At 36.2% G+C, this 17,336-nt stretch overlaps 1 protein-coding gene across 6 annotated transcripts in view; it reads right to left on the bottom strand.

Moving 5' to 3' along the window:
* Clock (clock circadian regulator) overlaps positions 1 to 17,336 on the bottom strand; it is a 73,846-nt gene that overhangs the window by 39,680 nt on the left and 16,830 nt on the right. For all 6 annotated transcript variants that reach the window (XM_042678296.1, XM_042678299.1, XM_042678298.1 and 3 more), the window contains exons 3-7: positions 12,644 to 12,733; positions 7,735 to 7,824; positions 5,006 to 5,065; positions 3,898 to 4,046; positions 253 to 344 (exon numbers count right to left, since the gene is read on the bottom strand). In XM_042678296.1, coding sequence (XP_042534230.1) covers positions 253 to 344; positions 3,898 to 4,046; positions 5,006 to 5,065; positions 7,735 to 7,781 — 348 coding nt within the window. In that variant the 5' untranslated portion in view covers positions 7,782 to 7,824; positions 12,644 to 12,733. The remainder of the gene's footprint in view (positions 1 to 252; positions 345 to 3,897; positions 4,047 to 5,005; positions 5,066 to 7,734; positions 7,825 to 12,643; positions 12,734 to 17,336) is intronic.

Raw genomic sequence — 17,336 nt, forward strand, 5'->3', positions numbered from 1 at the left:
AGGATTTTGACTTTTATAACGTATCTCAAAAGTTGACATATATTGAAAATATAAAAATTTGTTACTTTTCAACAATACTGGTACTTGCTCATAATACTTAACATTGACTAATTTTAATTGTACATATACATGATTACAGTTACACTGAATAAGGCTTCTCAACATTAACAATACTGCTAAAAACTATACTAAAACTAAGCACCATTGTGATTTAAGGAAAACAAAACTTTCACAAATTAAATTGGGACATACCTCTAACATTAACTGTGTAAACTCTTCATTACTAAGGAATGTAGGTTTCCAGTCCTGTCGAATTTCACTAGCATCTGACTGTGCAGTTATTTCTGTAAAAAGAAAAAAAAATTCAACATCTTAGTGGCATAATCCAACTACTGGGACAGTACAAAAATCCACAAGTTGTCTTCTCTCTTCATTATAAATGAATAGATGAGAATGATAGGCAGTAACATTATTTGTATATGTAAATAGGAAGCCAAGTTTTGGAAGGATAAAATATTTGTATTTATGTGGGACATTCTCTCCTTCGATGTAGTCTCCTAGTAATACTAGTTTCTCTTTTTCTTTTTACTAGGGAGTTCTGATAAGATTTAGGGCCTGAGACTACTTTCTGCTCGACACAATTTCCAAACAGGAAGAAGAATAGGCATATTGAAACAAGATTATTTCAAACAGTTTTGCAGGAATTCTTTTTTTCCTCATCATTCATTGGCAATATCTAGACCAAAGATAAGAAATGAGCCTAGAAGAAAGGAGCCAATGAGGTCAGTCTGTTTTTAACAAAGATGACCTTAGCCCTGCTTATTTTTAGGCAAAAAGATTCCTCCCAATCTATAAATACTTTTTTATAATCAAATGACATGACATTTGAAATGTCTCTGCTTAGTATCTGCTCTGTACATGTTCTAAATGGCAAAGAGTTTTTCATAATTATTACTATTTTATTTTGCTATACACTTCTAATAGTAGCTATGAGAAAGTTAATAATGACAATAAAATCGGAACTATTTTTTAAATCCGTATTGTTTTCATTTCATTATAAAGGTGATGGTCAGAGGGATTACAGACACATAAGTCAGGGAATGAATACATTTCTTCTTGAACAGTGTCATCTCTTCTCTTGTTTTCTCTCAGTGTTTCCCTAAGGGCCCCTTTACCCCAAGTTGTATAGTTCATTTTCAACACATTATCTATTATCACTGCTGTACGTGTTCACCCTTTGTCCCACCATTTCTGTGCTCCTCCTTACCCTCCTTCAAACAGACAAATTTATACACAAAAGGTACAGAAAACAAAAACAGCAACAAAAGAGAAAAACCAAAAATTTTTTGTTTCAATTTCTTGGGATTCATTTCCATAAACATCATTTTATATGATCATATACACATGCTATTGAACTTCTGTGATCCTCTCCTAAGAATATCCCCCTTTGGTTTTGCTGTGCCAATGTCTAAAGTCCTGTATAATGTATTGTGTACATTATATTTTTTTTGTCCTTACTATCCAATGTGTTTACCTGTATATTTATAGGCACATTCTAGTTAGAACAAATGAGGGAAACCATGCAACCTATGTTCATTGGGTCAGGCTTACTTCACTTAATTTTTCCAAGCCTTTCCATTTCCTTACGAATAGTACAATATCATTTTTTCTGATGGAGGCATAGAATTCTATTGTGGATATATACCATATTTTCTTGCTCCATTTTTCCACTGGAGGGCATCTGGTTTGTAAAATCTGAATAATTTAGGTAACGAAATCTTTTCCATTTTTAAAATACAGACATATTATGATAACCAAACCAAACAAAAATTTATTTCATAGGCTGTTTTTCTACAAAATATACTTTGTTTTATAGTGACAGGTATGGATTACTTTATTTATTATCAATACATAAATACAACATACTGTCATACCAAATTTGGCATATAGGAAATGCCTATTAAAAAAAAAGAAATGTGGGCTGGGAAGGTTGCTCAGTGGTAGAGCAATGTGGCTCAAGTGGTAGAGCACTAGCCTTGAGCTGAAGAGCTGAGGGAGTGTCCAGGCCCAGAGTTCAGGCCCCATGACCGGACCCAAAAAAGAAAAAAAAATGCCTATACTAGAATATAAAGAGTAAATTAAATGTATAGCCACTAATTCTGCAACATGTAATTCTACTTTTTTGATTTCATACCAATTATATACATTTAGAGGAAGAGACTTAAAATCCACAAGAAAATCTTATCTGTTTTGCTAAACACAGGTCTATTTAGAAGAATAAATATTTAAGAATTTCCTTTTAGTATGAATTTTATTTCTTTGAGAATTATATACCCATTTTTTTGAGGGGGGGAGTGGGGGAGAAAAACTGAGTGCCAAACCAGGTATTTTCAGGGGGAAATATATGCATTTCATTTCACTTCATTCAACAATAGTATTTAGGGCTGGGAAGGTGGCTCAGTGGTAGAGCATTTGCCTTGCATGCCTGAGGCCCTGGGTTCGATTCCTCAGCACCACATAAGCAAAAAAGAAAAAAGCCGGAAGTGGCACTGTGGCTCAAGTGGTAGAGTGCTAGCCTTGAGCTGAAGAGCTGAGGGACAGCGCCCAGGCCCAGAGTTCAGGCCCCACGACCGGACCACCCCCCAAAAAAAACAACAAAAAAACCCAATAGCATTGAGCATATAGTGTCTAATTAGGGATTAATCTCAATCAGTGTATCATCTAAAAAGAACACTGAATACTATCTTTAGAGATATAATGTAATGACAGTGGTGATAGTAAACACAATAAGCAATTCTGACACATTTACAAATCAAGGTTTGAAGCCAACCAAGGCAGACAAAGACCCTTATGTCCAAATAACCAGCAAAACGCTGGAAGTGGAGGCATGACTCAAGTGGTAGAGCACTAGCTTGTGAATGAAAAGGCCAAGTGAGAGCTCAAGGCTCAAGGCTCCAGTATGGGGATAAAGAGGGAATGTAACAAACACTCCTGGACATTTACCCAAATGGTCAAAAACAAGGCCGCACTAAAGCTACCAGCACTACTATGTTCACTGAAGCATTATTTACCATAACTAAGATATGCAATCAACCCAGATGCCCCTCAGTAATGAATGGATCATGAAAATGTGGTATATATATATACACAATGGAATTTTATGCTTCCATAAGAAAGAACGACATTGCCCCATTCATAAGGAAATAAAGAGACTTGAAAAAAATCATATTAAGTGAAGTAAGCCAGACCCAAAGAAACATAGGCCCCATGGTTTCCCTCATTTGTAATAATTAGTATATGTCTAGGATAGTTCTAACAGAGGATCACAGTAGCTCAACAGCTATGTACATATGACCATATAAAATGATGCTAATTGAAATGAACTCCCAGATATGGAAACAAGAGGGTTTTGTTTTTGTTTTTAATGTACTCTGTGAAGTTATTTCTTTTTTCTTTCATGTTTTTTTTTTCCTTTGATTTATCCTCTGTTGTCACTGTTTTTGATTTTGGTACCCTGTGTCTTATATATACATTTATCTGATTTGGGGAAGGGAAGGGGAATACTTGCGATACTCACAAGACAGTCACTGTGTTGGAAACAAACTTTACAACTTGGGTGACAATCCCAAGTTGGTTGGTGGGGGGGGAGGGGGAATGAGGGAAAGTGGGAGAAAATGAGGGAAGGGGTTACATGGTTCAACAAGAAATGTACTCAATACCTTACTTATGTAACTATAACCCCGTTGCACATCACCTTTACAGTAAAATAAATTCTCTCTCTTAAAAAGGTGAAGAAGGATCTAATCTTATGTGTCTGTAGCTACAGTATCTCATACTTTAAGGAATAGGCCCTTTTCAAAAGAAATCAGCAACCATTTTACAAAATTAAAAATTTACCTTTATGTTTTCGTAAAAAATCAATGCTTTTCTGCAGAACAGTAGATTTGTCCATCTTTCTAGCATTACCAGGAAGCATGGAACCCAGTTCTTTAATGAGAACATTAAACTGATCTCTACGTTTCTTTTCAGATTTGTTTCTAGATACTCTGATAAAAGGAGAAAGCAATTTTAAACAATCCATTGAATTACACAAAAAATGTAATACAACATCAATTTGGACATGACACAGCATATACGTCAACACGTACAGATAGATAGTAATAAACTTACTTCTAGGTTTATCAATGATAGAATATTAGTTTGGGCAATAGTTTTTCATCTCAGTTTACCAGTACAGAAAATTTTGCTTATCAGGCATTTAACTTATGTGTTTTTACAAAAATGCCAGTAAGAAACTACATTCACACTGCAAGTTTATTTGACATCCACCTATGATTGTAAATTTACAAGATTGTAAATAGAGAAACATTTTGTGTGTGTAAGTATGCATTATTAAAAAGTACTAAGAGAAAGTTATCCATCTAATGTTATTTCTTCTTTATATATTTAGATCCTAGGCTCTAACAGAGAGCTATAATTAGTTTTTGCTTCTTCTTTCTATTAGGGTGTAGGCTCAAATGTTCCACATAAGTACTTAGTCATTATACCTAACAACAGTAAGCATTCAAAATATATGTATTAAATGAACAATTACTGCTATTCTATGTAAAGGAGTAACCAGTAAACAAAAAGCTCTTGAGAGCTGGGGACATGACTCAAGTAGCTGAACACCTGACAAGCAAGTGAGAGGCCCTAAGTTCAAACTCCAGTGCTACCATTTTATAGTATCTACAATTACCTGCTCCCTGAAGATGGATTTTCTAGTTCAAGTTTTGTTAAAAGCAAAGCATACTTTTTCAAATGATTAGAGGAGGAGAATGTTACTTCATTGTTAAAAAACAAATATACTGTCTAAACTCTTCTACTTCCTAATATATCTAAATTCTCAAAGCAGAGAGCTTTGGCAAAATATTAATTTTATTTACAAGTATACATGTATATATTATTTACTACACTCATATATTATTTACATATTATGATTATCTTATATCTCATATTAAGCTACCTTTTTGCTTTGTCCTTGTCATCTTCTTCCACCAACCCATCAAAAATACTACTGTCATCTCTAAAAAAAAAAGAAAGTAGACAGATATAAGATATGTAAGATGGAAGTGGCACTGTGGCTCAAGCCGTAGAGCACTAGCCTTGAGCTGAAGAGCTGAGGGATAGTGCCCAAGCCCAGAGTTCAAGCCCCACAACCGACCAAAAAAAAAAAAAAAAGATATGTAAGATATAGAAAAGCAGATCACTGAACATCAACGCCACAGTGAGAGGTGGATCCACTTGGTTATATCTAGGATTTGTTAAGTTAAGGGACTGTACAAATTAAAGCTCTAACCTTTTTTTCTAATAAAGTTTAGCTATTTTTAGCCATGCTTAAAAGTTTTTCAATACATGAATTTTAAAGTCTTTTTACTTAACTATACTATCTCTACAATATGCTAACAATGTAATATAACCACTTTAAATATACTGCTCCAACCTAATAAACAGAAAAAAAACCATCTGAATCCAGTATGAAATTAGCATAATTTAAACTTTTTTCTGAGACATTCACTTTAATAAAGCACAAATTGGGGGCTGGGAAGGTGGCTCAGTGGTAGAGCGCTTGCCTTGCATGCCTGAGGCCCTGGGTTCGATTCCTCAGCACCACATAAGCAAAAAGAAAAAAAGCCGGAAGTGGCACTGTGGCTCAAGTGGTAGAGCGCTAGCCTTGAGCTGAAGAGCTGAGGGACAGTGCCCAGGCCCAGAGTTCAGGCCCCACGACCGGACCCAAAATAAAAAAAATAAAGCACAAATTGCTCATAAATATAACAATAATCCATTAATTATTTTCATTTATTTACTAATCCATTGACAAGACCAGTGGTGGCTAGCTTCTTCAGTTTCCAATGGTTTATGACTTTTTACATTAATCTATCATTCAATCCCTTATTCACATCTTTTTGTGGCACGTAAAGACTTATAGCCTATAATGTACTTTCTGGACTTATTGAGATCATATGTACCTTTATTTCATGGACTTTTTATGAATAGACTGAAGAATCTATACATGCTTGTATATTTGTGAAAAAAACCTTTCATAATATTTACAGGCCTAAGTAATCCATTAATAATTACAGCTTTAGGGCTGAGGGCATGGCTCAAGTGGTAGAGCAACAAAGCAAGCACTTCAAGTCCCAGTGCTTAAAAAAATACTGCTGCTCTTTGACGGAACAGACGTCAGCCCTAAATGGTACACTGACTAGGAGGGAAACTGGCAATTATTTAGAAGTGTAATGCCAAAATCATATCCAATCTCTCTAGGGCACTAAATAAATACCCTTTCTGAAAAGTCCACTCAGAGTTCATCTGCAACTAGGGCAAAACCCAATTCTCTTAAGAGAATTTCTTGTTCCTCAAGTCTTATATTCTGTATAGTGAGTATCTTCACTCTTCAGTCCATTGAAAAGGAGGAAGGCTGCCTTTAAATGTCAACAACTACTTCTACCTGAAAAACTCAAAGAATCCTCTACCCATGAATTACACAGTGCAGTATGATGGTCAGACAAATCAATCAACACAGGTTAAAATTCCAGTTCGTCACTTACTAGAAATGTGATTTTAAACAAGTTGTTTATCCTCACTAATCTACATTTGTAAAAGTGTATAGAATTATGAAGTTAACACATAAAATATGCCACTCATTATCAGAGAGTAGGTGCTCTAAAAGTGTTACTATAATTTTACCATATTTAGCATACTACTGACTTTAAGGCCACCATTCTTTATAGGTCCATTAAAAAAAACAGAAAAAATGCTAGTTAAAGTGAACTAGGTATTTGTCAAACATAAGAGATGTTAAAATGCAAACAAACAACCTCAAGAATCTTAGAATCAATAAGGAGATTTATCCTATTCCCAGAAGTGATTTAAAAATTAAAATTCAACCAATGATTCTAATTTATTTACCACTTATCAGTCACAAATGCTAAGATGTTGAAAGGATGGACTGAGCACCAGGAGACTTTAGAGGGTGCCAAAAAATATCTGCAGTTGTTACATAACAAATTTTGAGTAAAGCACTTTGAGATTAAGATTTAAGATCCATTAAAAATATAAGAAATATGATGTTTGCTTTGGCTCTTAAAAATGCTAATGTTAGTAGGGTGCCTGAGGCTCACACCTGTAATCCTAGCAACTCAGGAGGCTGAGATCTGAGGATCACGGTTCAAAGCCAGTCCAGGCAGGAAAGTCTATGAGACTCATACCTCCATTTAACCACCAGAAAACTGGAAGTGGCACTGTGTCTCAAGGTGGTAGAGTGCTAGCCTTGAGCACAAAATCTCAGGGACAGCACTCAGGTACTGAGTTCAAGCCCCACAACAACAACAAAAAACTAATGTAGCCAGATACCACTGGCAGCTCATGCCTGCAGTCCTTGTCATCCAGACTCGCATAAGAAAGTCTGTTAAGACTCTTATCTCCAATTAACCACCAAAAAAACGCAGAAGTGGAGCTATGCCTAAAGTGGTAGAGGGAAAAAAACTCAGGCCCCAAGCTCAAGTTCCAATACCAGCACCCAAAATGCTAATATATTTTACTTACTATTACATGTATTGTATCCTGTTTGTTCAGTACAGAAACATAAATAATCATATTTATGGATAAAATTCCTGTTAATCTGACATAAATCATCATTTTAATAGTGAATTTTAAGTAATTTTATATAATTAAAAGTCTCTATAAACATACCTGTCAACAATTGAGCTCATTTTACTACAGCTTACGGTAAACAACATAACATACAACGTTTTCGTCTTGTGGTAGACATTTGTACTTCTCCTTGAGTGAAAAGAAAAGTATATGGTTACTAGTGTTCTACAAAGTTAATCTGAGAAATACTATCTTATTACAGTTTTACATAGACCATAAAGGCCAAAATATTATTTTCAAGCAAGTATCTTTGAGTGAGACACATGTTAAGTTTTGTTTTTAAAGGGAAAGGATTCAGACTCATAATTCATTTCTTTTTACTATAAAATACTAAAAAACACTTTCATTACTCATTGTATTATTTGGCTATATAACTATAAACAAGCACCTAACTGGTGATAAATATTGTTTAAACTATTTTCTGTTGAACGGTTCAACAGAAAACAGGCTCTCTGCATACATGAATAAAAGTTTCTGCAGATTGAAAAAAAAAAGTACAGTCAGAATGATGCTTGTAGCTTCTGTCTGTAATCTTAGCTACTCAGGAGACTGAGATCTGGAGGATCACAGTTTAAAGCTAGCTAGGGCAGAAAAGCCCAAAGACTCCCTCTCTAAAATAACCAACAAAAACCAGGGATAAAGACCTGGGCTAGAAGGCCATCCAAGCAAGTAAGTCAAGCATGAGGCTGAGTTCAAACTCCAGTACTAGTGGTACTCCCTAGTACCACTCAAAATTTAAAAATAAAATGTAAAAGTACAGTGAGAGAGAAGATAAATACATAATTATATTAGAGGTATAATGAAGGTATTTACTGTATAATGGGATTACTGGAGAAAGAAACAACTAAGTGTGCCCATGGGATTTATAGGAGGAAGTCAGAGGAAGTATTTTTTATAACAATGAATCCTTCAGGATTTAAGACTTTTGTTAAAGGCTAACAACTTCAACATCTTCTGAGAACTTAAGTGGCAGTCTCAGACTCCATTCCAGTCCTACTGAATCAGGGTCTATATCTTTTATGAGATCCCCTTATGTTGTCTTGTAAGATTATTTCAGTTCAAGGCCAGGAAGACATAAAAGCTAGTAGGACTCTCAGCCAAGAAACAGCAATGTACAATAGCATAGGCTTTCATGAGATGAGGGAGTATCATAGATGAGAAACTCAAGAGGTTTAGCAATTTTCATATAGAAAAATAAGGCAAGTTACAATGAAAAGTTTTAATTACTAATGTATAAAGTGGGAGTATGAGTGGGAAAGTAAACAAATGAAGAATAGCCTTTTTTATAGTCTCCTATGATTTAAATGTTTAAGTAATGAAAATTTACTTTCAAATTGAATCACAAGCTTAACATTTGCCTTTCCATATTCTACATAGACTTTCAAAAGTATAAGGCAAGGTTTTTTGTTGTTGGTTTTGTGTGTGTGTATGTGTGCATGTGTGTGCACGCACACATGCGTGCTGGTACTGGGGCCTGAACTCCTACCATCCTTACACTCTTGTTCAGTTTTTTTCTGCTCCTGGCTGGTGCTCACTCCTGGCTTTTTGCTGGTTAATTGGAGATTCAAGTCTCAAGGATGTATCTGCCCCAGATAGCTTTGAACCAAAATCCTCAGGTATCAGCATCTTGCATAACCTGATCTATAAGAATGAGATACTGGCGCCTGGTAAGGGAAGTTTTGATCAACATTATATTCTGAGTTATGAGTTAAATACTGAATTAATGACCTTGATTCAAATAAGCATCCTCAAAGTTTTTTTTTGTTTTTTGTTTTGGGTCCGGTCGTAGGGCTTGAACTCTGGGCCTGGGCGCTGTCCCTCAGCTCTTCAGCTCAAGACTAGTGCTCTTACCACTTTAGCTACACCATCACTTCCGGCTTTTTTTTCTTTTTGCTTATGTGGTGCTGAGGGATCGAACCCAGGGCCTCAGGCTTTCAAGGCAAGCGCTCTACCACTGAGCCACCTTCCCAGCCCTGACCCTCAAAGTTTTGAGGCATAAGAAGTTCAACTTTAAGCTGAGTCATATCTGCTATCCTAGGCTGAGATCTGAGAATTCAGGTTTGAAGCGGCCCAAGCCGACTCCTGTAGACTTTTATGTCCAATTAACCAGCAGAAAAGGCCAGGACTGGAGGTATAGCTCAAGTGATAAGAATGCCAGCTGAGCCAGGTGCTGGCGACTAAGGACCTATAAGCCTAGCTGTAGAGGAGGCTGAAGTCTGAGGATCAAGGCTCAAAGCCAACCCAGGTAGAAAAAATTCTTATCTCTAATAAGCTACAAAAAGCCAAAAATGGAGCTGTGGCTCAAGCGGTATAGCACTAGCCTTCAGCAAAAAAAAGCAACGGGATAGCTTTCTGGCCCCAAGTTCTAGCCCAATTATAAGCACATGGAGGGGGAGGGGGCTGAGAAGGTGGTTCAGTGGTAGAGCGCTTGCCTTACCTGCATGAGGCCTTGGGTTCGATTCCTCAGCACCACATAAACAGAAAAAGCCAGAAGTGGCGCTGTGGCTCCAGTGGTAGAGAGCTGAAGAATTCAGGGAGTGCCCAGGCCCAGAGTTCAAGCCCCACAAATGAAAAAAAAAAAAAAAAGCACATGGTGGCAGGGGGAAGGTCTACTTTATATCTTCTTTATTTAAAATTTAGAAAATAAATTAATGTATAACTTCAAATCAGAGAAAAATAAAGGTATTATAAAAAGATTTTGTACTATTTCTCAAATGTACCTTCACAAGAGGAAGGGAATGTAGCCCTTAATAAATAACACTGGCTTATGTGGTTATGGCTGCAGAAGTAGAATTGTAATGGGTTAAGAATTCCTAAAAGGTAATGATTTCAGGAGTCAGAAGAATAAAAAGAATCAACACATAGTGACTTTTAAGTATCTAGAGTACCATTAGCAGACAGAATATCTAATTACAAAATGTTAACGTTAGAACAGACTTTAAAGATCACACCCCTCTGGTTACTTATGGTAATCAAAGAGGCTAGATGTATCACTAGAACAAAAAGAACAGTGCAAAGCAAACAACCATTTGGTATAAACTTAAAAGAACAGCTTTAAGAGTTCAGAGGTAAGAACAAAACTTAATTTGTCATCCAGTAAACAATGAGGATGTTCATTAAAAAGTAGAGGGCTGGGAAGGTGGCTTGGTGGTAGACTACATGCCTTGCATGCATGAGGCCCTAGGTTTGATTCCTCAGAGCCACATAAGCAGAAAAAGCTGGAAGTGGCACTGTGGCTCAAGTGGTAGAGTGCTAGCCCAGAGTTCAGGCCCCACGACTGACAAAAATAAATAAGTAAAAAGTAGAAACTAGGTGGGGGCTGGTGGCTCACACCCATAATGCTAGCTACCCAGGAAGATCTGAGGCTAGAGGTTCCAAGCAAACCCAGGCAGAAAAGCCCCCATGAGACAAATTAATCGCTCAAAAACTGGAAGTAGAACTGTGGCTCAAAGTAGTAGAGCACCAGTCTTGAGCTTTTAAAAAGAGCTCAGGAACAGTGCCGATGCTCTGAGTTCAAGCCCCAGACTAACAAAAGCAAAACCACAAAAAAGAACTAAGAACTGGCAAGAGGAGAGGGAGAAGGGGCAAAAAACAGGCATAGTGAGTGGCTTGAAATCCCAACTGTCAACTGCTTCAGGCAGAAGGATCCCAAATTGAGGATGGCCTGTCTCAAAACAAAACCCTCTAGGATATAACTATATACATACGAACACACATGCACACACACACACACAAAGAGCATAGCTATCTATATACGTATATATAGTATGAATATAGTATAGATATATAGTAAGGATAGTATAAAGTATATTCATATATAGACTATATCCATATCTATGTAGATATAATTATATCTACATAGCATATAAAGTTTATGGATAATGTATCTATAAATGTGTAATATCCGTATGTGTTTGGAAAGGGAAAAAATTTAGATTCACCCTTTTTATAGTAAACAACAAACTGATTTTTGTTTTGTTTTGCTTTGTTTTGAGACAGTCTTGCCATGTAGTCCCAGCCTGCTTGATATTCACTATGCAGACAGGTTGGTGTCAAACACTAATGCCTCCTACCTTAACCTTTCAAGTGCTAGGATTACAATGAAGCCCCCCGCCCCCCCAAAGACTGACTATATACTCTTGAATCATTATTCTTTGTTTTCGTTTTTTCCATTTATTTTCTTAATTCCATCTTCTCGGAATCCGTTTTATTTGAATGTTAGAGCTCTTAGACCGTGCTCGCTTGCTCTCTTGTTTTATATTTTCTCTTTAATTTTCCTTCTCTTTTTCATTGTGTTTAATAGTTAACAAAGCAATTTTATTCTTTAATTCTTTTAGTTGTTTGTCTCTCATATTTTATAGTGTAGCACCTCTTCTTGACAGCCTTGTGTTTTATGCATTCCTCTTACTTCCATTTTCCCTAACTTGGTATCTTGTCTTTTGGTTTGATCTTTGTCTTTCACATAAGAGGGTTTTCTCAAGTATCTAGTAATCTCTGGTCACAAGTTCAGATTTGGGGGAGGAAGGGAGCACTAAAAAGATCACTGAAAACTATGTGATAAGGCTATTTTCTATTAACTTTACTCCAGCGATTGTAGGCTGAATATTTCTTTGGAAAATCTGCACGCAATTGGGTTCACAGAAAAAAAACTTTCACAACTCTTACTGGAAGAGTATAAAAATCTGGTAGCCGTGGTTCTTAATCTCCTCAATTTCATTATGTTCATGCCATTCTCAGTTATGTCTGCTGCTTTTTTAGTCTTTTGCTACAGAATAAATAAATCCCTTAGATTTCTGCTACCGTTTAAAAAAAGGTGTGACATTGATCAAGATATACTGTATTCATGAACTGCTTTGTTAAATGACAGCTCCTTTGTACAATAATTGATAATAGTTTTTAAATATGCTCTTATTAGCATGCTACAATTTTAAAAGGCATCCATCATTACCTTTTGCACTTTTCCAAACTTTCAAATAGATTTCTCAGATACTACAGGTTCACGTTCTTTTCTATATGACTGTTCATCAACATCAGAATTCTGTTTAAACAAAAGAAAAAAGTTAGCTTTATTCAACTCACAGAATATTTCTCAACTTACTCAGAATTCTGTCACGAAAAATGTTTTACTTCCTTTCTTTTAGCAGTACCGGAATTTGAACTCAGGGCTTTACACTTGCTGAGCAGTTTCTACTATTTGAGCGACTCCATCAGAAAAATGTCTTAAATAAAACATTCTAAAACTAATAACATTTATAACCATGCCATAAAACATATTAACAAACTTAAATCCTACAAATTATTTCTGAAAAAGGAAAAAGACTTTAAAGTCATAAATCACAAAATTATAAAATATATTCACAAATATACAATACTAAATGGATGTAATTGGTGACATTAATAATGAAGGGGAAATTGGTGACATTAATAATGAAGGGGAAACAGTACAACTTACAGTTTTAGCTAAGATGTCTCATAAAAGACACTAAGTAATCACAAAGAATCTATACATGGAAACAATTATATGGAAACACAATATAAAACTCTTAAATAAAAAAGTCAATCAGGTTGGGCACCGGTGACTCACACCTGTAATCTTAGCTACTCAGGAGACAGAGATCTGAGGATCAAGGTTCAAAGACAGCCAGGGCAGGAAAGTCTGTGAGGCTCTTATCTCCAATTAACCACCAGAAAACTGGAAATGGCACTGTGGCTCAAGTGGTAGAGTGCTCACCTTGAGCTGAAGAGCTCAGGGACAGCACCCAGGCCCAGAGTTCAAGCCCGACAACCACCACCAACAACTACAAAAAAAAGTCAACCAATACAAAGGAAGACAGCAAGAAAGGGAAGGAACAAGAGAGCTACAAGGCAGAAAAGAGCCCTTCTTCTATGGTAGTTAACTGCTTTAAATATAATTGGATTAAATTCCCCAGTCTAAGGATGTAGAGTAGCTGCATGGATTTAAAAACAAGGTCCAAGTATGTGTCATCTACAGTTAAATTTAAGACTACACAAAAGGATGGAAAAAGTTATTTCATGCAAATGAAAACAAAAAAAGACAGCATAAGTGGCTATACCTATATCAGACAAAATAGACTTTAAGTAAAAAAGTATTTTAAGAAACAAGGACATTTATATTAAGAAAAGGGTCAATTCATTAGGAACCTACAGCAACAAAACAGAGATTTTAGTTTCCTACCTTTCAATAATGGACCTGTCATCCAGGACAAAACAAATAGCAGACTTAAATAACATTATAAACCAACCAGACAGACCTAACAGACATATAGAACATTTAACCCAAAAGCATCAGAATATACATTTTTTCAAATATACAGAGAATATGATTATGACAGATCACATTTGTTCACAAAACAAGTTTTAACAACTTCATGTCAGACATGGTTGCACAAGCCTGTTATCTCAAACTTGGAAGGGTAAAACAGAGAATCAAGTTCCAGATCAGCCTAGGTTATATAGCAATTTCCAGGACTGAGACTCAGGGTTATATAGAGAGATCTTAACTCAAAACAAAAACAAAACAACAAATTAAAGACTGAAATGATAAGTACCTTTTCTGACCACAATGGAATGAGAACAGAAGTCAGTAACAGAGGAAAACTGGGAAATTTGCAAACCTGTAAAAACTAAACAATGTATTCTTAAAATATCAAGGAAGATATCAAAAGGGAAACCAGAAAATATTTTGAGACAAATGAAAACATAAGTGATAAAAATTTATAGGCTAATGCCTGGTGCTGGTGGCTCATGAGTATAATTCTAGCTACTGTGGTGGCTGAGATCTGGGGATCATGTTTCAAAGCCAGCTTGAGTAGCAAAATCCAAGAGACTCTTACCTCCAATTAACCACCAGAAAATCAGATGTGGAACTGTCTAAAAGTGGTAGAGCACTAGTCTTGAGCAAAAGAGCTCAGGGACAGCGCTCAGGCTCTAACCCTAAGTTCAAGCTCAGTTGTGGGGCTTGAACTCTGGGCCTGGGTGCTGTTCCTCAGTTCTTCAGCTCAAGGTAAGCGCTCTACCACTTGAACAACAGTGCCACTTCCAGTTTTCTGGTGGTTTTCTGGGGGGGGGGGGGGTAGAGAGAGAGAGAGAGAGAGAGAGAGAGAGAGAGAGAGAGAGAGAGAGAGAGAGAGTATGCTACAATAAAACAGGGAGGGAATGTCACAGCAACAAATATCTACAGTAAAAATTAAGAAATGTGTCTGATATGAAAGTATTTGTCCTGGGCTGGGAAGGTGGCTCAGTGGTAGAGCGCTTGCCTTGCATGCATGAGGCCCTGGGTTTGATTCCTCAGCACCACATAAGCAGAAAAAAAAAGCTGGAAGTGGCACTGTGGCTTGAGGTGAAGAGCGCTAGCCTTGAGGTGAAGAGCTGAGGGACAGCGCCCGGGCCCAGAGTTCAGGCCCCACAACCAGACCCACCCCCCCCCCCAAAAAAAAAGAAAGTATTTGCCCTGATTTAAACATTATTTCTTGTTAACCTTTACAATGCTTATATTTCTAAGTATCAGTTAAAAATAAGCTTAAAAGGAAAGAGCTCATGTGATCCAATATGTATTCTAACTTTCCAAGATGAAAATGCTTTTGAAAGGTCTTGCAAAAATATAGCCATTATCATAACAAGGTATAAAATACTTTGACATCTGGAAAATCACACTTTTAAGCAAAAAACAGAATTTTAGGTAAGGAATTCTGTGCTTTGCATGCTTTAAAATTATTATGAATAATTGAAACTGAGAAATATCTAATATTTGAATGTTATATATTATTTTATATGATTTGGCATTGATTTGATTAATAATAATCAGCATTAGAAATAAGGAACATCACTGTTACCTATTATCAAATATCTATTGCAGATATAATTCTAGCATGTTGAAATCTCTAATTTTATTACATTATAGTGGTGCTTAATAATAAAAAGTGAATTTTACTCTCCATAGTATTTCTTATATTAAAAACTTCTGAAACTTTTAAAGTAACTGTTACTCATAAAATGCTTCATGTTTTATTATTTTGTTTCATCATTAATACTTAAAAATATATAAAGTAATATTAAATAATTAAGAAATATTGGGGATGTCACTCAGTGGTAGGTCCTAGTAAGGCCCTGGGTTCAAATATCTAACGCTAAAATAAATTTAAAAAATTTAAGATCTCAAACAACGTAACCTTATAACCTCAAAGACTAGTTGAAGAACAAATTGCACACTTTACTTTTTCTTTAGCATATTCTAAAATGTCTCCCATGAACATGTATTATTTTTACAATTTAATTGTTGTTTTTCCTTTTAATTATTCATATTACAGTCCTTTTTGCCTTCCCTCCTTCCTTCCTTTTTTCCCTCCATCCTTCCCCCCTTTCTCTTTCATTCTTTCTTTGTATATAAAAGCAGTAATGTTAAATATATATTACCTATTCCAGAAATAAAACATTGAGTAACACAAGATTACTTTTTTTTTTTTTTTTTGTCGGTCGTGGGGCTTGAACTCTGGGCCTGGGCGCTGTCCCTCAGCTCTTCAGCTCAAGGCGAGCGCTCTACTGCTCTACTACTTGAGCTACAGCGCCACTTCCAGTTTTCTGGTGGTTTATTGGAGATAGGAGTCTCACGGTCTCTCCTGCCCAGGCTGGCTTTGAACCGAGATCCTCAGATCTCAGTCTCCTGAGTAGCTAGGATTACAGGCATGAGCCACCAGCGCCCTGCCACAAGATTAATTTCCTGTGTCCTTAGGAAAAAAAATCCTTTCAATTTCATCTAATTAATGACATTAATTATTGAGAAGTTAACTTGAAAACTTGAGATAAAAAGATTAAACTAGCTGGGGCATGGCTCAAATGACAGAGTGCTTGCCTAGGAAACACTAGTCACTAAACTCACACTCCAGTATGGAAACTAACCCAATAAGCTACTGACCCAGTGACCTACTTTGCAATTTAGATTGTTAAGTTTACTATCACATATATTTTGTTGACTAATGTCAACATTAATTAACAATGGTGCCAAAATTTAATTGGCTAATATAATTAATGTAAAACCAAGCAGTAATAATCCTTTAAGTATATTTAAACCCATTTATGAAAGAGTCTAGCTTCCTATTGCATACTGCAGATTATTAAGAGTATTATAACTGAAAAGACAGTTATTCCCAAGAGAGCACTTTTAAGGAGCAAAGGCCCAAACACTTTCAAAATTAACAATTTAACATATGAGAAAAAGTAAAATTAAACCAAACTCCTCACTGTATTTAATATTGCATGGTTACACTAGCTTACCTCTTCAACTGATTTAACATATTGGCAAGACAGCACATACTCTTGATTCTATAAGCAGAATACCAACTTAAATGAAACTGATATCTGAGAATTAAGAATAACACTTCCAGCCAGAGGCCTGTGGCTCATGCCTGTAATCCTAGCTACTCAGGAGGCTGAGATCTGAGAATCATGGTTCAAAGCCAGCCCTGGCAGGAAAGTCCCTGAGACTCTTCTTATCTCCAATAAACCACTAGAAAACTGGAAGCAGCGCTGTGGCTCAAGTGGTAGAGTGCTCCCCTTGAGCTGAAGAGCTGAGGACCACGCCCACGCCCAGAGTTCAAGCCCTATGACCGACCAAAAACAAAACA

This window comes from Dipodomys spectabilis, unplaced genomic scaffold (assembly GCF_019054845.1).
Source record: "Dipodomys spectabilis isolate Male_0828 unplaced genomic scaffold, ASM1905484v1 ptg000043l, whole genome shotgun sequence".
NCBI lineage: Eukaryota > Metazoa > Chordata > Mammalia > Rodentia > Heteromyidae > Dipodomys > Dipodomys spectabilis.